This window comes from Nestor notabilis, unplaced genomic scaffold (assembly GCF_000696875.1).
Source record: "Nestor notabilis isolate BGI_N333 unplaced genomic scaffold, ASM69687v1 scaffold13398, whole genome shotgun sequence".
In the NCBI taxonomy this organism is placed as follows: Eukaryota; Metazoa; Chordata; class Aves; order Psittaciformes; family Psittacidae; genus Nestor; species Nestor notabilis.
In genome coordinates, this window is record NW_009941563.1 from 2660 (window position 1) to 24984 (window position 22325).

The 22325-nt window shown below is 43.7% G+C and overlaps 1 protein-coding gene across 1 annotated transcript in view; it reads right to left on the bottom strand.

Annotated features, from left to right (window-relative positions):
* ZNF592 (zinc finger protein 592) overlaps window positions 1–22325 on the bottom strand; it is a 33771-nt gene that overhangs the window by 1150 nt on the left and 10296 nt on the right. The window contains exons 2-7 of the mRNA XM_010020970.1: window positions 15764–15942; window positions 10934–11110; window positions 8921–9080; window positions 5776–6054; window positions 4289–4401; window positions 748–883 (exon numbers count right to left, since the gene is read on the bottom strand). Coding sequence (XP_010019272.1) covers window positions 748–883; window positions 4289–4401; window positions 5776–6054; window positions 8921–9080; window positions 10934–11110; window positions 15764–15942 — 1044 coding nt within the window. The remainder of the gene's footprint in view (window positions 1–747; window positions 884–4288; window positions 4402–5775; window positions 6055–8920; window positions 9081–10933; window positions 11111–15763; window positions 15943–22325) is intronic.

The window sequence follows — 22325 nt, forward strand, 5'->3', positions numbered from 1 at the left end:
AGGGGAAGCCTCTGGCTGTCCATGGTTAGCCATGTGGCTCTGCTTGGGGAAGCAGCCACCAGCTCATGGAAGTGAATTCTTGAGTTTCCTTACAGTATAAATACAGAGGGGAGTCAGTCTTGACTGTGATCCCTCAAGGGATCAGGTGAATGATAAATTACAGTGATATGGAAAAGGTACATCTATTTTTAAAGTAAATGGAGCAAATAAGCTCAATCAGCCAACTCTCCACTCCAAACCCACCCGAAATCGAATCAGTTGACCAGTTACACTTGCTGAAAACAAATTACACAGTCCTACCTAGGAGGAAGGCAGTTCACATAGGTAGTGGACCTAAGTAGTAAGTATTTTTAAAGATGAGAAAAATCTTTAGTAACTAGCAGAAAAAAAAAAAAAAGGGAAGAAAGAGGAAAAATGTAGCAGGCTCATGATCAGAGCAGCAGGGGCAAACAAGGGTAATAATCTAAACTAGACCTGGTTACAAAGCAGATTGCGAAAAGGCCAGTAAAACTTAAGGCCACACGTTCGGGAATATCTTGAAAAATGCAAGGTATGTTGTGCTGGTGCTGCTGCAGCTCAGCTGCACTTTCAGCTCTGATCCTGACACTGCCAGAGAGAAGCTAACTGGATGGAGTCAAGAGGAGGACAAGCAAATCTGCCATGTGGATGAGAGGGCTCAACGTAACACCCCAAGGGAACAGCTACTCGCCAGGTACACTTATTTTTCAATGAAAATATATCAGTTACTTCTGCTGTGTCTCTCTCTGGAGCTTTTGCTTTGGCCATCTGGGATAAGTCTGGGTTTTTGATGCCATGCATGAGGCTGATGTGATTCTCCAGCATGAACGGCTGAGGAAATGTCTGATTTTCATCTGTGCAGTACCTTGGAAATAGAAAAATGAAGAAAATTTATTAGAGCAAATGCCCAGCTCTTTGTCTCCATTCAAACAACTCTTTGTTATGTGCCAAACCAACAGGTATCATTGGAGTGGAGTTGCAAGAGAGTAATGTACGATTAGATTTTATGCAGCAAATGCTGGTATAATAATAAAACATTACCCCTGAGAGAACTCTGGAACAGTTTAGAATTTACCACAGTAAGCATGAATGGGAATGAAAGTAGGGCACATCTTATGTACAGTCCAGTACTAAATAAATAGAGAGACAAGCAGAGATCAGGCTCACTGGGATACACGCTACACAAGATAAATAATCAAGATGGAAAATGCAGCGGAGGGGAACGACTCTGAGATGAGAGACACGGACACAGAGGGACCTCATGATTTGTGTAGCACCGAGGAGGCTGACAGCAGAACTGGGTTCCGCACAGTGTTCCCAAGCACCACTGCAGCATCCCATCCACAAGACCATCTGTATCATGGCACACTGAAAATTCCTACAAAATTGCTGAACTTCCAACTTTAATAGTAAGATAGGCAGAAGCACTCAGGAATGCATCATGTATGTAACTATTCATGTTAAAACTTGGTAGGACTCAAGAGCTGCCATTTCAAAAGGAGATGTGAAGTGGATGCGCCACCTTGACCCCCGGATGACCAAGGTCTACTGGAAATAAGTGCCGTATCTTGCAGGAACAGTAAGACCCCCCTCTCCCTGCAGCATGGTGAAGAACACAGAGGTCTCTGTTAGCTATTGTGAAACCCAAGATTGACTTTGTACCCTTCTGCTGCCTGCAGTATGACAGGGAAGGTTCATCAGCTACACATCAACCTGAGCAACGAGGCAAGTTCCACTGGACCTCTCTGAAATGCACAAATTGCAGTTGAAATTCAGGCAGCAAAGGATGAAAAGCATCAGAGAGGAGATGAGGTGTCTCTGGGCAACAAAGATATAATTTAAAAGGAGAGAAGAGATTCCTCCTGAGCTTCCAGTAATTAAATAACAGTCAGTAATTATGTGAAAATGCAGACATGCTCCCTGAATACTTCTGGTTTTAACAGGAAACGCTTAGATGATAAATCAATATTTAATAATGATGGATTTTTTCTTCCTCATGGAGGAAAGATGAGAGGTTATTAAGTGGTGTTTATCAAAAATAAACATGTTGAAAATCAAGTGTTCCAGACAGTTTGTACTTAAGCCTTGGAAAATGAGAGCAAGTTCTCATAACGATAACCAAGTGAATTATGAAAGAAAATACACAACATCAGAATATTTTGCAATTTGTCGTAATTTAGAATTCTTTTCATGTGGGCAAGGAAAGATACTTTCCTAACCTGAATCACTTCAGTGGCAGGAGGGTGTTCAAGCAAGTCCTCCATCACTGGTTTCTCCCTATGAATTTAACAGAAGGCAGAGCCCTAAGCAGGGCAGAGGGAGAAAGGGAAATCACAGCTTGAAATCTTAGAAGCCAGGGGGGGTGACCTATCAGACAGCACACTTAAGTCACCAACATACTCATTTGCCGGATCAATGACAAGTTTTACTCATTTACTCATGGAAATCCAGGAGAGAAGAAAAGGGTGAAAAAAATTAAAGCATCAAAAGTCCTGATGAGAATAACAGGTGAGATTGATACAAACTGCCTGGTGGGAAAAAAGAAGAGACACCAGCAACCAAGGCAAAAGAAAAGGAGCAGCAGAGACGTGATGCCTTACAGAGCACACAAGGGATGCTGAGGAGGAATTTGAAGAAATGGGAGGATTTCCAAGCAACGGTCATAGAGGAGATTTTTAAAACAGCACTTTGGACAAACTAAGGGGGACCAAAGGGGAGACTGAACAGAACACCTCGGATCCAGACAAAGAGCAGCTGTCGGAGATGCTGGGACAAGTATTTCAAGGAAGAGGTTTCATTTGAAGACTGTTGTGATTTCACTAAGTCTCCCACTATAATGATGAAAGAGCACAACCACTCTCCAATAAAGACTTCATCAACAGATTCTGATCTGTTCTGAAGGAGCAACTACAAGCTTGAGAATTAAACACAACCACAATTCACTTGAATTTTCAGCTGTGCCTTCTCTAAAACATAATAGAGAAGCTGACTCCAGGGCCTGTACAAGCTAATGCAGACAGCAGGTGGGCATGTCCAAGGCTATCAAACAAAACCACCTTCCCAGCTAGGCCTTGAGTTCATTTTGATTCTGATACACTCCACTTCAAAAACAACTGATCCAGAGAGAATAGATAGATACAAATCAGGTGCACGAAACTCCAAAGATCATCAGCCACATAATCAAACATACTGGGAGCCAGCATTTCACCTTCTCCAGAGGCTCCAAGTCAAAGCACAGTTACAAGAAACGGAAAGTTTAGAAGTCCTGTCTGAAAAATGCATCAGGAATATATTCTTATCAGGCCCCAGTGGTGATACTGAAAGCTATTGTGGCTCACTAGGCAGTCCAAAGAAATAAAACACATGAGGATGTACTCTTCAAGACAAGCTTTTAGTAACTTAAGTACAGTGAAGTGACAGGACACTCTTAGAAACACTTGTGTTAAGCCAAAATCCAAGTTAAATAAAGAAAATCCCCCAACCTCCATTACTGCAAACTTCCCTTCAACACAAATGTGTTTTAATTCTGTTTTCAGAAGGATTGTCTCAGAACGAGACAGGAAGCAAGTCCACACAGTCGCTCAGACACAACTTACTCTGCAACAGCAGATGAGAATGCAGCTGTTGTAGAGGCAGTTTTGTAAGCCCTGGGCTTTGTCCTGAACTGAGACTGTATTCACAGCTAAAAAATGTTCCCCAGCAATGATTTTCATTCACTGCTGATTCACATAGCTCATCTCATGTCCCCAGATCCATTTTCCAACTTTGAGGTGTGTCTTCCCAAGCAAATCCAGCAGGCTTAATTCTTCATTGCCCTGCAGCTTGTGCAATCAGTTCTGCCTGTATACAGTGGTGGCAAGACCTAGTGCTCATGCCCATGTTCATTAGGACTTTACACACCTTTTGTACCACTTTTTCATGGCAAAGGCACAAGAGTGATGAACAACCACATCAACCACAAAGCAGCAAAACAGTGGCCCAATATTGTATTGGCTGTTCCACAAGGGTGTCCAATATAATTTGAATTTTGTACTTGCAGATCTCAAATCAAACCTTACCCTAAGTTTCCAAAGGGCACTATGCAGTCAAAAGCAAGGACTTGTTTTAGCCAAGTCTCTCATGTTTAACATATTCTTCTTCTCACTCTCCCTCAGTAACTTATAGCCTGGAGCAGATAGGAGCAGACACAATCTATTACAAAGGGCTTCCAAACTCGAAGGCTTAGCATGGCGTTGAAAACACACGTGAAAAGGGGTGTTCCAATACGTACCAGCAAGTATAAACTTTCTTTGCTGTGTCGTGATTATTGCGGATGTGTCTGCGCAGACTGTTGGAGGCATTAAATGAGCGTTCACACTGTCGACAGGGATATCTCTTCATAGACTAGTAGAAGAACAGAAATGTATTTTAGTATCAGGGAGAGGAAGGCACTGGCCGGATTCTGGCATTCCCATTATTACCAGCTTGACCTTACCTCTCGGGTGCAAATAATCCCTCTTCCACTTATAAACATCACTGAGATTTTGGGGTCCCACTTAGCCCAACGGTTGGCTAATGCTAGCACTGATCTTACGAAAACCAGGACTAGTTAAAGCACATGCTTCGGTTTTATTTTATTTATTATTTTTAATAGGAATTGCATTAGCTGCTTCTCCTGGGGGGGTCATTTGACTGCAGGACCCTCTCAGAATTAATTCAGTGAAGCACCTTTCTGCCCCAGAAGAAGGCAGGACCCCAGTGTGAAGTACAAGTTCACTTACCCTTTTCTCTCCTCATAATTCAGCACAACAGAAGGGCAAGATGTTAAAGAGCATCACACAGTCCCACTTATTAACCGTGTATGCTATCCACGTCCCCCTACACAACTCTGCCCCAAAACTAACCTCCTCCTTTCCCTCCAGTCATTCATATAAACTGCATGCATTCCATTTAACATCTTCTTAGACTCGTTTAATAAATACACATATGTATTCAACTTCAGTATTTGGCAAATTTCCTACTTCTATAGAATTCAAACGGGAAAATCCAGCATTCTCACCCTGCTCCCATAGTCTTGATACTTCTTAAATGGAACAGTCCACCACTCCCTAAGTCAAGCTAAAAGGAGTCAAAGTCCATGATCCAGATTTCTACAGCCTCAAGAAGAGTACCAAACAAGAAGTCCTGATATCAAAGTACTAAGAAATATGGCTGTGCACAACATCTTGGCCTATGTTCTGCCAGCAAGATGAGCTTCACAGAAGTAGGTCAAGGCAACACAAGGCTTGAGCTGGATGAAACCAACAAAATTGAGATTTACAGTTCTTGTAATGATAGAGCTCTGCACACTGCATGAGTCTGTAACTCTTCCCCAGTTAGGTGTAGTGATGTCTACCAAACAACACGACGTGGGGAAACTGTATGTCCTGTAACTTTGAGTGTAGACAGTTTAGATCAGACTGTTGAACCAGCAACTGTAGAAGATACAATGTTCTATCCACTTACCCAGATGAGACAAAGAGGAAACCTAATATGAGATGCAATGGGAAGGGAGCCACAAAGAGGATGAGGTATGCAGGTTGTAGAGTATTCCATCAAGGACAGAAAACGTACTTACAACAGGCTACATAATTTTGCTTTGTTCTGACCCTGAGCTTACTCCTCAGTGAGCTGCATACAGATTCACAGTTCCTTTTTGCCCCAGATATTAAGGATTACCAGACTCCTTTGCTAAATATATCCTGTTCCCTAGTTGGAGTGTTTCATCTGAGTCCTTACCCTGCCATGACTTCTCTTCATGTGGGACACATAGGTTTCCCGATCGGGAATCCACTGTGAACATTCCTTGCAAGTCCAGCCAGTTCTTCTCAGCCTGGACTTGGATTTGGGATTGTATCCTTCTACCCTCATGTCCCTCCTCGTCAGAGGGGATTGGGAAGTCCCATTGGCCACTGACAGCTCCTTTGGTGGGGTATGAACCTGGTTCCTTGGTGCCTTCTCAGATTTCTGTCGGAAGTTTGAGAGCTCCTCAGGATTTGGGGGGACTCCATGAACACCCTAGATGACAATAATAATGGAATCACATGTAACATTTACATGCAATTCATATTATAAATCTTTATTTATAAACAAATAACATTTACTATTTAAATTAATAATTTAAGCCCACCCACCCCCCAAAACAGTATCTTGATGTCTTGCTCCCATGCACTTTCCAGCTTCTCCTTGAAGCTGGCTACAGTGCTTTCCCCAGCAAGAGATTTTCCAAAGAAACATGAAGCTTCTATTTATGTTCCCTACATGACAACAGCAGCTCCTTGGTGCTGCCTGTTTAATATTTTGGATGAGCTCTAGGAACTCTGGTTAAATGGAAGATGTAATGGAAGAGAAATGTTGTCATTATTTCAAGAGCCTAAGCTCTAAAACCACAGAGCTTTGTTAAGCTCTGAATGAAACATCTGCTGTTATCTTGGGGGCTCCAAAGCTGCTTCATCTTTGCTCAAGGGACAGGAAGAGACAACCTCTCAGTTTCTCTAACTCCATCTTCTTCTATTCCACACCATCTACTGCTATTTACATTTTCACGGTTCAAATCTTGGTTCCTGACAAATAAAAGCAAGCATAAAGCCAGAAACCAGCCTTACAAGGCACAGGTCTCCAGGCTCTTTGGTTGTTCAACAGGCCCAGATCCCCCCAGAAGTTATTTCAACAAAGAAAATTGAACATAAGGAAAATAATCCAGAAATGAAGAGCTGTGGAAAAGCAAAAGCAAGTAAAATAGCAACATACCAAAGAAACCTCAAGACACTCCCCTAGGAACAAGAACAGTTCATTCACACAAAAGGATAATTTAGAGATTTAATTGTGCACTGTAATTAATAATGGGTAAAGTTTCAACACAGGAAGGCCCCAGGCCTTTGGAAGTCTTTCTGGATGTTAGACACCAAACAAACGTCAAAACAGTGTCTCATCTGAGAAGCCTGTGTGCTTTGCACCTGATCCAGCAGATGTCCACAGAAGCTCTGTCATGCAGTGGCAGGGCAATGACAGCAGCTCCGTAGCATTGCCAGGGTACAGGAACAGCTCACCTTTCTCCCCATCTGGAAATCTCAAGAGTGATTTCAGAGTAGAGTAGATTAGTGCCCATTACTCCATTTCTCCTATTACTACACCATGGGGAGGTGGTGGAAAGGAGCACAGAAAAATGAACTGTCTTCTCTGCAGAATCAATAACAGGAACCAGACCTTCTAACTCCTACTCTTATGAATTAACAGTGGAAAGCTGGGAAGGATGAGGAGGCACACAGCTTCTTTATTTTGCATCTAGGCACACATTAGACTGCACCTCCTATAAACTCTATATTGCATAAAGGAGCAGGATCCGATAGGAGAGGAGATGGATAGGAGAGACAGGTTAGTGCAGTTACTATCCTGACACAGCCAAAAAGCTATCTGTAATTACCATCTCAAAGACATGTTGATGGCCAAATACAGCCTCTCAGTTAAAAGTTTTGTACGGAGATGTCAGGGTGCTAGTGCACAAACTGCTGCAGGCAGGTCCCTGGGGGTGGGATTTGCAAATGAGCCACAGCAAGTTGTGTACCTCAACTCAAGCCTGTCTTTCAGCATTGGGATTGAATGCCTCTTTGAAGGTCTCAGCCTTAATCTCAACTCTATTTTCCTAGCTATAATACAGGAAGATTAGGTATCATCAACTTCACAGGAGGACTTCAAATTTTAATTCATTACTGCATGCAAAGCAGTTCCAGATTTGCAAGTTAAAGGCATGGAGGAGAGAGCAAAGAAGTAGTTTTGAATGGTTTTTGCTTTTAGCAGCAAGCTAATCAATCTTCTGGCTTTTCAAGGGCAAGTATAAACAAAGTCAAGTTCCTGATTAAGAAAAATATGACACTTTTTTTTTCTAATCAAAGGGCAATAAGACTTTGCGAGCTCTTGCTTCAGAATGCCACCAATGTACAGTGTCTAACAACAGCAGCGTTGTTAGACACTGTACATAGAAACACACTCACCAAGACAACAGAAAAATGCGGCATAGCACATTCATGGGATAAGCAGATCTCCAAGTCCTCACATGCATCCTGCTAGAAACACCACCAAATGAATAGTAAGTGGTTTTTCGTATGTGTAAAAAACCGATGAATGACAGTGAGGCAATTGCTGTGCTTATTGCAATATGAGCCGTTACTGAGGGAGAACAGGTCCAAAGCACTCTCCAGACCATCACTTCCACCCAGGTTTTGGGGTTGCACACAACTATCCATTTCAGACCATCTTCTTGGAGCAGCCTTAGTGGTGCCAACATGGACAAAGTGGGGATCCCACCTCCCGAAGGCTGGTACACCTCCAGGGCAATCACCTCTGCCTCTGTCATTCCCCTTTTGCAGTCTGGTGTGGTTCTCAGGTGAGCGGAGAAGCCAGAGAAGCAGGATGTGAAATGCCAGGCAGCTTCCCTGAGGCAGCTACAAGGGGCCAAAACTCTCTAGTGAGCACCCAGAAGAGGGAGATTCAGCTCTCATTCTATAAATCCAGTAACATTGTGGGCAGACAATACTTCTCCCTGTCTCCCAACCAACGATAATACTCCCGCTCCGGCTTAATCACTTCCTTGGGTTTAATATAGAACAGTTAAAAATCAATGGTATGTACCCATAGAAAATGAGCCTTTGTCGTAAGGTTAAATTACATATAGATGAAAGTAACTGCCTGCATAATTACCAACTAACACAAAACGCTCCACTGATGTTTCCAGATAATACTGTAAATCATTGTAGTCTATTTTTCCACTAATATATTCCTAAAGAACTTTCCACTTCTTCAACCTATTTCCTTACACAGTTGATGTAAACTCTCTGTGAAGTCAAACAAGAGGATCTGCTATCAGCAAGTGGTGGGCGTTACCTACCTTAACGTGCTGCATTAACTGCTGTTTCTGCATATACACCAGCTGACACTGTGGGCACTTGAACACTCCCACTAACAACTTGTTGGTGTTCTGCTGGAAGTGCTCTTGGAGCAGCTTCTTCTTGTTGAAGACCGTCTCACAAGAGCATTTGTAGATCACCCTGGAACAATTAAAATGTAAACTCAGTCTCTCTTTGCTAGTTATTTTAAGAAGATAGTGCAGAAAAGTATCTCAGCAACTTCAGAAAGAGATGGGCTTCTCAGAAGGGCTGTGCTCTCAATAGATTGTCAACACACACCCATGTGGACAACCAAACCATTAACTCAACTGGGAAGAACAACAAAATGCCTCAGGCACATACCACAGCTTTCTAAAAATAGGTTTACTTCTATGCATATGCATAACTGTGTGTGTGTGTAAGTGCAGACAGATGGGAGCAAACTCAAAGTATACCAGCTAGCTACACATTACTTTCAATCCCACCTTTCCATAGTTCCTCCCTTAAAGCACACAATCTTGGCACTAGTTCAAGCCTTGGAGGGGAGAGCTACAGAGTGGAAAACACAGAAGGTTTCTCTCTAGTGATTTTTGGGGGCAATGATGCATGGCATAACTCCCCTCTTTCTTTCAAGTGCCAGATGCAGCAGTTACTCTGGGGCCCTCTACCAAGAGATGCTACTGTGAGTCCTGTTGGACAATGAGGTGACAGTTAAGTTCCTTTTACAGATGTCTTTGTCTTTAAATTGGAGAGACATAAATTTGATGCATGGACCATCTGGTGGATAAGGAATTGGCTGGATGGCCACACACAGAGAGTTGTAGTCAACAGCTCAATGTCCAACTGGAGACTGGGTAGCAAGTGGCGTCCCTCAGAGTCGGTGTTGGGACTGATCCTGTTCAGCATCTTTGCTGGCAACACGGACACTGGAATTGAGTGCGCCCCCACCAAGTTTGTGATGACACCAAGCTACGTGGTTCTGTGGATATGCTGGAGGGAAGAGATCCAGAGGGACCTGGACACACTGGAGAGGTTGCCAATGCCAACCTCATGAAGTTCAACCAAGTCAAGTGCAACAGGGCAATCCCAAGCACAGCTACAGGTTGGGCAGAGAAGTGATTCAGAGCAGCCCTGCAGAGAAGGACTTGGGGGTGTTGGTTGATGAGAAACTGAATGTGAGCTGGCTTCAGTGTGCGCTTGAGCCCAGAAATCAACCGTATCCTGGGCAGGTCAAAGGAGGTGATCCTGCCCCTCTACCCCGCTCTCATGAGACCCCACTTGAAGCACTGTGTGTAGTTCTGGTGTCCTCAACGTAAGAAGGACATGGAGCTGTTGGAGCAAGTCCAGAGGAGGCCACGAGGATGATCAGGGGCTGCAGCACCTCCTGTATGAAGACAGGCTGAGAACATTGGGACTGTTCAGCCTGGAGAAGAGAAGCTGCGTGGAGACCTCAGAACAGCTTCCAGTGTCTGAAGGGTCTGCAATGATGCTGGAGAGGGACTCTTCATCAGCGACTGGAGTGATAGGACAAGGGGTGATGGGTTTAAACTGAAACAGGGGGGGTTCAGGTTAGATATAAGGAAGAAATTCTTTACTGTGAGGGTGGTGAGGTACTGGAACAGGCTGTCTAGAGAAGTGGTAAATGCTCCATCCCTGGCTAAGTGTTCAAGGCCAGGGTGACATGGTCTAGTGGAAGGTGTCCGTGCCTGTGGCAGGGGGGTTGCAACTGGATGATCTTAAGGTGCTTTCAAACCCAAACCATTCTATGATTCTATAGTTCTATGATATTCAGCTCTTTCCTGCCCAAATTCCTGCTCTTCTCCTACCCAGGGAGCATGTTTGTACCAAGGAGAGCACACTGTGGCTAGGAACAGACCCCCACCAGCAGACAAAGCAGCAGATCTTCTCATATGAGGACAGAAACCAGAAATAGAAAAAAAAAATGGGAAGGAAAGAAGGAATCCTGGAGCTACGCAGCAAGGGAGAAGAGGAAATGATAAACCCGAAATACTTACTGAGTAGTCTTGTGAGGCTCTGCTGGGTGCTGGCTGGTCATGTGAGTCGTGGTGCTGTCAGCCGACTTGAAGGCCATCGGGCAAAAAGAACACTTGTGGAAGACTTCGCAGTGTTTCTCGTGGATGTGCGTTTTGAGCATGGCGAGGGTCATAAAGACAACTCCACAATGGATGCACCTGGGGGACACACAAGGAAGAGCCAAGTTACAGCCACACTGCTGCTTCCAAGACACATGCAAAGTGGCACAGATAGAGGCAAGCATGAGGCTATGGTAGGTTCTCATTTAGTACTTTCAACAGCAACATGGAAGAGTCAAGGAGGAACAGAATACAGGTCTGCTGCTTTTGGCTGGGATAATTTTCTTGGTACTAGCTAGTATGGGCCTATGTTTTGGATTTGTGTTATAAAGAGTGTTTATAATGCAGGGATGTGTGTTATGTGTGATGAAGCCCAACTTTCCTGGGGATGGGTGAACACCTGCCTGCAATGGGAAGCAGGGAATGAATTCCTCGGTTTGCTTTGCTTGTGTGTGCAGCTTTTATATACCTAATAACCTGTCTTTACTTCAATCCATGAGTTTCCTCACTTTTACCCTTCCGATTCTTTTCCCCATCCCACTGGGCAGGGGTGAGTGAGCGGCTGCATGGGGCTGAGCTGCTGGCTGGGGTTAAGCCACGACACAGGAATTCACAGGCTGGGCAGGTGTCACTATCAGATGTTAGTGACAAGTTAACAAGATCTATAAAATAAGACTTCAGAAACTAAAATGACACAGAAAAAATAAAGGAAGATGTGGTTCAGCAAAACGCCAGCTCTGTATCTGTGAAAGCCAAGTCTGTCACCGATAAAAGTGAAGAACGAAAGTAAAAGTATCTGATGAGATCTCAGCATAAATACCAGTTAGTCCCCAGTACAAAACAAAAGAAAAAGGATATTCAGCTACAAAATCTTCAGTAAGCCTGTACAATTGGTTCTCTTTCTCCACTAAGCACCAGAAAACAACAGCAACAGCAAAGATACTGAAAACAGCAACAGAAACGCTGAAGGAACTGATTTAACTCATTAAAATCACTAAGACACATGTGTAGCCTGGGAAGTGCTTGGCTCGGAGCTGGGTGGATACTCAGGGAGAAGCAGAGGTTGCACATGGATCCAAAGGATTCTTCTCGGCAGCTGAAAACATGGCCAGGCAGAGCACCAGGCTCACGCCACTGGTCCCAGCCTGCCTCTCCTCCCAGTGCACCCTGTGACAGACCTTGCCTGGTACTTCCCCAGCATGGAAACCACCGGCAGCCCTACTGTATTTAACTAATATTCCTCTCAAGAACCCACCCGCCTGCTGTGCTCTGAGAGCAGCCACACACCACTACAAGGGCACATGAAGATGCAGACTCTGTCCTCGCCTGCCTTGGCCACGCCAGCTGCGGGGTTCACCATGCCCACAGGAGCATGTATGCTGATCATGGACTATAACAGCCTCTCCTAAGAAGAGTCACTCAAAATGACTAGTGGCAGATCTCCGCTTGAGCCAGCACTGCACATACGGGCCACTACGGTGGAGAAGCTCAGCTGGGCAATCCATGGGGCCAATGCTTGTGCTTGTAGGATGTGAGAGGCACACAAGGGATAACTTCCTTCAGTAAACCTGGAGTTAAGTTGCCTTAAGAAATATCTTTTTTGCCTTGTTCTGAGGTCTGCCGTTTGTGTGCTCAGCAGTGCCGCAGCACAGATGCTGCTGTCGCAGATGGACCCCAGCTACCAAGCAACTGGAAGAGCTCCAAGCCTGTATCAAAACCAAACAAGCCACCAGATTATCCTTCCCTCCAAACGAGCCTCCCAACAGTGTTTAGGAATCAAGCCCACGCTTTGAAGTTATACTTCAAAAGATCATTAGGCAGAAGCTCCCAAAGGAGCCAAATCCTCTCCCCTCAAAATCTACACACAAACACAGTGTTCTTAACTTTAGCAAGGGAAGCAATGACAACAGCTGGTGTCATCTTTGAGGAAGCATGAAAGCATCCTGCCCGAGACGGAGAGAGAGACTTTCTAGGATAGCAACATCAGGAACCATGTTATTATGGAAAAATAAATTCCCCAAGTATAAACAGAAGAACAAGTGCTAATCCTGACAGTAAGTCTGGTGGGTACATCCAGGAATATCCAACAGGTTTCTTCCACAAGCGCTCCTTGAACTAACAATAGATGGTTCTGCATTCTCTTTAGTTTCAGTAAGTACTTCAATTAGAATTAGGGATTAAATGAGTACTAGCTCAAGGTCAAATAATTACAAGTTGATTTAATTTACAGTAAATGGAAGTTTAAACAACAGGCACTTTGTAATCAAGAATTCCAGTGCCAGCAGGACAAAGTTTGATAAAGTAAAGCAATTAGCAGAACAAAGTGGATGGAGGATGTCAGAGGCTTGCCATGTAATTTCTACAAATTGCAAATTCCACTATCACCTCCCCAGGAAGGAGGGGAGGGAGAATAATTTGCCAGAAGAGACTCTTGGATAGCCCCAGGGCAAGGAAGGGTGCTGTAAAAGTCTTGGAAAGCAGCCTGCAAGAGAAGATAAAGCTACAAGATGTTGTCTTAACCCTCTGATAATTTCTTATGCTGTCACCTTCCAGCCTCTCAATTCTCCAGATGGCACCTAGCAGGAAACTGAGCCCCACATCAGTGGAGACAGCCAGAAGGTGCTTGGGAAAGGTGGGGAGGTGACGCTTGGAGCCAAGTGGAAAGAAGCATTTAGGACAGACTTGACGATTTTAATTTTTAACTGCAGAAGGTCTTTCTCATTTTCAATGCAATCACTTGCCATGACTAAAACTCAAATTAAACAGCCTTACTCCAAACTTCACTGAATGCATTGAAGTATTAGAAGAAAAGGCGACAGAATAAGAACTGATCACAAAATAAAAAAATAAACCAAACTTATGTATCAGAAAATCAATAAAAACAAGGATATAGTGAGAAGGAGAAAAATCCAGCTGATCCTGGGAAGGACTTAAAAAAACCTCTCAGCTTTTCAGCTCTTCAAGTAACAAAAGTGAAAGAAATGAAGTCACTACATGACCGCAGGGCAGATGCCATGGACTATCCACATATGGTTCTGCAACTAGTTTATTTCTTCCTTTTCCAAAAAAGCAGAGGCAGGCGGGATAATAAGGATGGCACAGCCAGAGGTCTACCTGTCTGCTGAAACCAGTTTCCACAGACAAGCTTGAGCAGATGCAAACTAGGTAAGTTAAAGAAATTTAGCTTCTAGAGAAGCTGGGTAAAGCTAAAAACTCTAAGTAGCATTCTTGAGCTCTGTCTTGGTTCAGATCTTGGTTAATGTCCTTGACATAGAAAGAAGGTATTTGCTAATGACATCTGTAAAAGCTCTCGCTGCTGACAGCATCATAAAGATATTACTGTAATACATCTGGAATGAATAATGTTTTTAAAAAATGCCAGGTCATACACTCAAGAGTCAGGACCAAGCTCTGCTATACACTGCGAGCACATCACTTAGAGATAGAGGCAAAAGGACTTGCACTGGATCACTGCTAAAAGACTGAGTTTCCTATATAGTGCAGCTCGGGCCAACATAACTCTGTGACATGTTATTGACTGAGGCATCAAACAGGGCTAGGGATGCTGTACAAGCAGCTCAGTGTGAAGTTGTGCCCGCATTTGGGATTCTCAGGTGCCAGTGGAGTCCAAAGAACTGCACCAAACCCATGGTTAGTTTTCTGACATCAACATTCCAATTTTTCAATTTCAGGGAAAACATTATTTTTCAGTTTACCTCCCTCAGATTAACTCACTTTCAAACAGCCCAAGTATCACAGCCATTTAATTTGCTATGGAATTAGTCCTTTATGGAATTTACTGTGCCCCCTCCAATGAGATCCCACATAAAAAACCTTCTCTGTATGTAATTAAATTCAAAAACAGATTGTTATATGTCTCTTGTCTTCACAGTTGAAAGAAAAAGCCCTTGGAAACCTGTGTGGTTTTTCTGAAATCCCACTAAGTGTGATTTCAGAACAAACCACACAGGTTTCCTGAATTTGCAGTCATCTTAAAACAACAGCTCCAAGAGCAAAAATTGCCCTATTCATTTTAAATCTCAAATTATTTAATGGCAATCAGAGAAAAAACAGAACTTATGGAATCTTAAAAGGTCACCTAGTCTCAGCTCTCAGGCAAATTGTCTCTGTCTGCAGCTGTGCTGCAGTTGAGGTGATCTGAACATGCCAAGAAGAAAAGGCTCGTAGGGGAAAGACTTTTATTAAAATATCTTTTATTAAAGCAATCAATTTGGTTGAAGAAGAGACAACGCATGCACGCAGATACACACAACCACATCCAGAGCCTTGGGAGCCTTCCGCCATTTGTCTCAGTTCGTGAGAAGTGTTTGAAGAGTTGTAGGCACATACAAGAAAATAATGTACGCCCTTCTCGTGCAGGCACACATCCCTCAGACCATTACAACTTACATAAATATAAGTGAAAACCTTAAAGAGATTTAGAGGATTAAGATCTGCAATCTTTTTGCTGGAAATATCAATCCTGAGATGCTTGTCTGCAATTTCAATTCAACAAAAGGTTCCTTCAGCTTAAAGCGGCCTCCAAATAATTTCTGCTCTCAGAAACCTCCTCTTAAATCCATTTAGTAATTCCCCATTTTGAAATATGTTTTATCATGCAGAAAACCACACCAGCCCCTGGCTACATCCTCTCTTGTTTCTGTTGTAAGGAAAACACATTTCCAAAGATCTAAATCCCAGCTTCTCATTCCCCCTGCCATCTCAGCACAGATCCTCTGGAGCTGCACAAACCTGAATCCCACTTTGCGGGAGTAATGCAGGCAGTTCTCCTTGACGTGAGTCTGGAAGTAGGCAGAGCGGCAGACGGCGCCGCACTCTGGGCAGCAGTACGGAGACTTGTGAGCATGGATCCTCTGATGAGCACAGTAACTGCACTGGTTGGGCAGCATCATCTGGCATACTTGACATGTCTGATGAAAGGAAGGTTACATTCATTAGTTATCTTCTATTTGTGTCATTGTCCCCCCAGGTCACCCTAGAAAACTTTCAGGTTTTAGAGGAAGCTCCAGCACATTCCTCCAGTAGAAACATAAATGTTATGAAGCTCTTTGGCTAGCCTCCTCAGCACCTTTTTCCACAAGAACACGAACAACTTCCACATTAGCCATTCCCGATGGCAGTATCCATTCTTAAGCCATGTCCTCTAGCGGCTTATTTCCTTTTTTTCCTCCTAAAAAAGGAAAACAGAATCTTCCACCCTTAGCTCTGCTGATGTTCTGCTTGGTCACTGCTTTCATTTCTGCATTAAGACAGTTGAGAAGGAAAGCACATTTCTCAACAAGTCCCCACCCTGCACCAAGGTCACGCCAAAATAGCAGGAAAACTCCATTATACCCCAACTCCAAACCCTTACTGCTGAACACAAGGCAGCCCTGACACACAGCAGCCTTCCCCACCAAAATCACACTTGTGTCTCTTGAAAATTTCTCTGGACCAGATGAAATCGGAACTTTCAAAGACATGTGCTATGATACCCTTACAGAAACATGGTAACTAGAAATGACACAAAGACTCTTTCTCTCCCTATTTCTGCACTCCTTATGAAATCCACTTTTTTCCCCTACCCTTCCAAGAGCCACATTTACTATCAATACTGCTTTCCAGAAGAAGCATCATTTACTTGACACGTAAAGTGTTTTATGTGGACATATCACTCCAGTTTCAACAGCTGTCAAACCTCTGCTCCCTTTCACAGGTGCCTCAACTCCTCTCTATTCATTGAAAGCCCAGGAGCAGCTACTTATCCTCTCTAGGATGCATATTACTTGATGCCTAAGCAGGAATAAAGCTGGAGCAGAAGTAAAGCTGGAGCAAATACCAACCCTCCAGCCCTGAGCTTTCTACGAGCTCAAACTCTCTTCTGTCATTAAAACACATGCAAAATTACTCCTCTGCTCCTAACTCCTGCTTAAGAATGAACTACAGGAGCAGCTAATTATGGATTATGACATCAGGTAATTTAACTACATCATTTCTTCAGCTATGGTTAAAGAAGGTTACAGGGCTCATTAGCTCAGAGATGATGAGAAGTTGTACCAGAGGGTATGCCTATATGGTCAAAACAAAACTTTTAATGTAGCATGTGCCTACATAGCTAGACCAAACCAAGTCCTGCAGGCATCACTGCTGGCAACCAGGTCCCAGAAACCCTGAAAAGAAGCACCTAAATCTGACAAAGAGAAAAGATTAAGGACCAACTCCATTTTCTGTATCATTGCTATTCCATGCAGCATCTCTGTGATGCTCCGCTACACAACATCCACCAGGGAACTGTCAAAAACACTGCAGGTAACAGAATGCAGCATTTATAACGAAATGCAAAGCTGTGACAAACCTGAAAAAGGTTCATGAGGGAGGGAGGAGAGGGATTAAAAAAACAGGCTCTTGAAGGAGGAAACTGCAGAAATTGCCAAACACATCACAAGCCTCAGACACGTGATCTGAGACATGTTGCAACTGAAGTTTAGAGGAGAAAAGGTTTCTCCCAGTAAAGACAGAAATGGGTGGAAGAAATCACATTACAGGACCCCCATGCCTGTACCCAAATGCAATTCAAATAAACTGAAGAGTATTTCAGCCTTTCCCCAAATGCTTGCAGAAGTCTCTCAATTTCAGCAGAAAAAACCAGCGCTACTTAGCCATGGTCTGAGCCGTGAAATATAAACAGAGATGGGAAGATGGGAAATAGAAAAGCTCCCAGAATATCTCTCAGGGTTGCCAAACGGGACCTTAAATTCTCCAGAGGTCTCCCAAATCTCCAAATAAGAGCTGCAAGAAGAAAATAACATTCAAGGCAGTTTTACTGTGGTTTATGGCATTTTTTTCTAATTGAGTTTTGACTTGCAAGGGGAAATTTAACTTCTTGGCCTTGTTAATACAGGACTCCTCTCACTTTGATCCTGCCTAGCATTTAAGGCAGACTCAGTACGAGCACAAGTTGAAAGCACCTTTGCCCTTGTAGCTTAGTGAGACACATTTCCTCTCCAGATCCTGCCTTGTCAAAGCCAATTTAGTTTTAAGTCTGCAAAGGGACAGTTTGGGGCTCATCTCTTCCTCCCCAGCATGGCCCCCAAAGGCACCCTGGCAATCAGCACACACTAAAAACCTGAATTTTCACTGCCACGCATGCTTGTGGAAGATCGGAAATATGCCAAAATCACCCCATATTTAATGGGCTCCAGGCCTGGGCACCGCTGCCTGGGCATGTGCAGACCAGCAGCAAGCTCAGAGATCTGAGCTTCAGCACTGCTCTCTTATTTGTGTTTGGATGCAGCAGACTTGGTAGTCCTAGCACTGTGAATAACTCCCTCATTTTCTGAGGTGTCCCTGTGAGAGCACTGCATCTGAAGAGTAACTAATGCCACGTGTGACTCAGCATAAAGCAAGCTTCAGTTAGGGAATGTAAATCATCTCACGGTGTTTGGTCCTTTTGGCTTATGGGCTGCTGGGGTGGAAAAGATGAATCCTACACTCTTTGCATAGTGCTTGTGCACCTGCTGTTACCTTGTGCCCACCCAACGGAAGTGGTGACTTAAGACACAAGCTGACCCTGCCACAAACTAAGGCACAAAGGGGCAATGGACTCCAAATACCACTCTGTCATAGGTAATACTCTTCTATAAATTACTTTTAATTAAAGGTTTATTATGGCAGCTCTGCTGATGCAGCACAAAGCTGTTCATTTAGTTGTCTTTGGTGCCTATGCTTGGAAACACAGCATTTCAGCAGCACCACTCAACAGATCCAGGACGATTAAACACAGCAGCCAGGGCTGATGTGGAAAAGAACCACTAGAATGTACTTCCAAATGGCATATATAACAACAAAGTCACAAAGGAGGATGCAGGAATACATGGCCCATGGGGCACAGCATGGCCAGGTCCATGTCATCAGCCACTTGCACAGCAAGTGGAGAGGCAAAGGAGGCAGCTCCTGGTCAGGTCCAGCAAAAGGGAGCTTGCTACTCCTCTCTCATTACACGAAAGGCTGATCAGGTACCAAACCCATGCCAGCTTAGGGAAGAAAAGCTTGGGGGACAGCTAGCAAGAGGCTTCAAAACTAGTGGTTATCTTCTTCAGGCTCCACAAGAGCAGGAAGCCTGTCAGAGAGTGTGTACACATGATAGGGGAATAAAAAGCAAGACTCAGTGAGGATAAAAAGGTGAATTTCTTGCATGTGCAGATGCTGAGGAAGAAGCTGGAAGGATTCCCAAGCTGACACCATGCTCTGCAGGGGGGACTAAAACTAGCCCAAAGCCTCTGAGTTCAGATCATCTTGTGCAAGTATGAAGAAGTTGGGGAGTAAACAGACAAAATGAAAAGCGATGAGTCACAAGGATACATTAGTAAGAATAAGGAAAACTGTCATCTTTAACAAGCAATTACTTCTGTACTTGGGAAAAGTCAATGCAAGCTTCTCCCCTCCTGCTTCACAAACCTACGAAGCTCTCCAGAGCAATCATGTGGGCAAAGAAGATCTGACCTGCAGATGGGTCAGGCTACCTGGACTTCCAAAGTGATTTTGCAACACTCTTCACAAAAGGATTTTAAGGAAACTAAGCTGCCACAGCACAAGAGGAAGGTTTGTGCTTGGATAAGTAAGTGGCAAGAAGAAAGGAATAAACAGTTTGTTCTTTAATGGAGGAAGGTCCCCAGGAAGTTCTGCTGGAATTTGGGCTCTTTAAAATAGTCTCAAAGTACCTGGGAAAGGGAAATGAGCAGTGAAATGGCAGATTGATGATCATAACCCAGTAACTCAGGAGGTAACAGATAAGGGCTGACCACAAAGAACTGCAAAAATACCATACAGGACTGAGTGACCGGGTAATGAAACGGCAGGTTGTACTTTCCTATTGAATCAACCCAGGAAGAGAGAGGAGCTGAAGAAGGTGCAGTAGAGGTAAAAAATTATAACTGTCATTTTTATACTCACACTCATCATTTTCTTAACACCTGCAGAAGTTGTGAGGCCAGAAATCCTGCCCAGGAGTATGCCAGGAGGTACTGCATTTGTCAGGGCAAACACGCAGCCGCCTGTGGGCTCCCCCACTGAAGGCTTCATCTTGGAACTGGAGCAGCTTTTTCTTTTGCAATTCTTCTGCTTTTTATGAGAAACTGTATCTTGGTTCCAGATGTCACATTTTTATCTCTCTCCTAGTTTTCCATGACTTCTCAAAGAAGTCTGGCAGCAATTTGAGACATCCATTAGCCAGTTATTTCTAAAGCATGTTACCAGGATATGATTTTGAGTTGTGTAATGTCTGTGTTTTTCATATACTCCCATAATCTACACTTTAATCAAGAGTTATTTATTACAAGTTTTCTTTAATTCCGGTTTGCCTGCCACATCTCATTTGGGCTTTTCTTCCAGAAGTCACATTCACACACGGAGAAATGCTCAGAAGCTCAGCCGAGGCAGAATACTTGATTTTATTCCCATTTTTACTTGCAAGCTTCTTCAGAAGGGGGAAAAAAAATTAAAATACTCACTGAAGTAGAATGAAGGTTGAAAAAACCCACTGCTCCAGAAATGTTCATCTGTTAAACCCAACCCTGCAGCCACAGCCGTGTTTGTAAATCAAGAAATTTATAGTTAACATTTTTCCTCTGGAAAATGCTTTTGTAGAGGTGGCACCACTAACCTTCCTGTTTCATTGAAAGGACTGACCACACAACTTGGCATCAAATTTGATCCATTCATGAGCATGTTTTCTTCTAACTACAACCAGATCAGAAAGACAGAGCATCTCCCATCTTCTCACCAGGATGTGATGCAGGGATCACCACAGAATTCCTGAGGCCAGTTTTCTCAGTCAGATAAAGCCTGTGAGCAGCGAGGCCATGATCCCTATCGACGCACCACTGAAAAATGAACTCGGGCATGAAACTCTTCGCTTTCACTTACATGCAATGCACAGGCGGAAAAGGGAATGGCTTCAACACGAGCACAGAAACTTTACATTGGATTTAGAGAGTTTTTGTTGTTACAGAGTCAAGTGATCATGAATTTCATGCCTGTTTAAGAGTCAGCTCCAGACTACAAGGGTCCTCCTTGATGTGATCATCATGCAGTGCAGCTTCGGCTAAAAACACAGGGCTGCACCAACCCTAAGGCATGGGATCAAGGCTATGAAAGAGTAGAAGACTCATAAGCCTAATGATCTCTGAATTAAGAGGAAAAAAAAAATTGCTAAGGACTCAAAGTGAAACAGTCAGAGGGGAACAGAAATTATATTTTTTAAATGTAAATGTTTTAAAAGAGTCCTTGTCCTTTACATATTCAAACGAAAAATCCCCTGCCAGCACTGCCCCAAAGCCCCAGTTCTTCCCAAATCCAGCCTTTTGTGAGCTTTGAGTTTTCCACTTTCGGCAGGGCTGCAGAAGCAGCTCATACTTCTGCAACCAAGGGATTGTAGGCAGTTGGAGATTAGCAGGATGCTGCTGCTGTTAAAAAAACAGCAGTGAAATACTACTTAAGGTTAACCTTTAACTTCACATTAGCCTTCACTTGCTGCCTCACTGGGATAAATGCCAGGAACCTGCATCCTTCACTGTAGATGCTCCAGCATGTAGCTGCATGATGTGCTGGCTCTGGCAGCACAGCTGGTCACAACACCTTCATCTCTGCAACTGTGCTCTCTTTACCTACCTCCCACCAGCATGACTGTTGCTGGGCCACACTACAGCTGAGATCCAGATGCTTGGAAGATAGTTTTTGACTTGGTTTAGTTCAACCATGCAGGTTACAACGATGCTACATAAAATTTTACCAATGTGAGGAGAAGTGGCGAGCAGAGAATTGCTCTTGTTGTCATTGTCATAACTAAACCATACCCTTCCCCAGACTCTCTTTAAATGAACAGGATTCACTGCATTAGCATGCTCAATTTATAGATGAAAAAAAACCTACAACAGAAACTCGAGATCATTAATTCGAGGAAGAAAAATCCAGAACCCAACTGATAAGCTAAAACCAGTGCATTCAAGTTTCCATGATAGAATACATGTCAAGTCCAGTTCCTAACTCCTATACACTCTCATGCTGACATACCCAAGCACAGCAAAGATAGTTTATTTCCTTGGTTATAGTTGCCTGTTTTAAGATGTCAGCCTGTGGAGCCAATGCCACTGCTTGGCCTTCAGCCTAAAGGACATCACCAAGACAAGACTATCTTCAATCCAAAACTTCTCCCATCCGTCCTCTCTTCTGCTACCTCCAGCTTACTCCCCCTTTCATCTATTCATCCTCTGCCTCACTGGTGCATCCCATGTCCTCTTGTCGACCTTGTTCACTC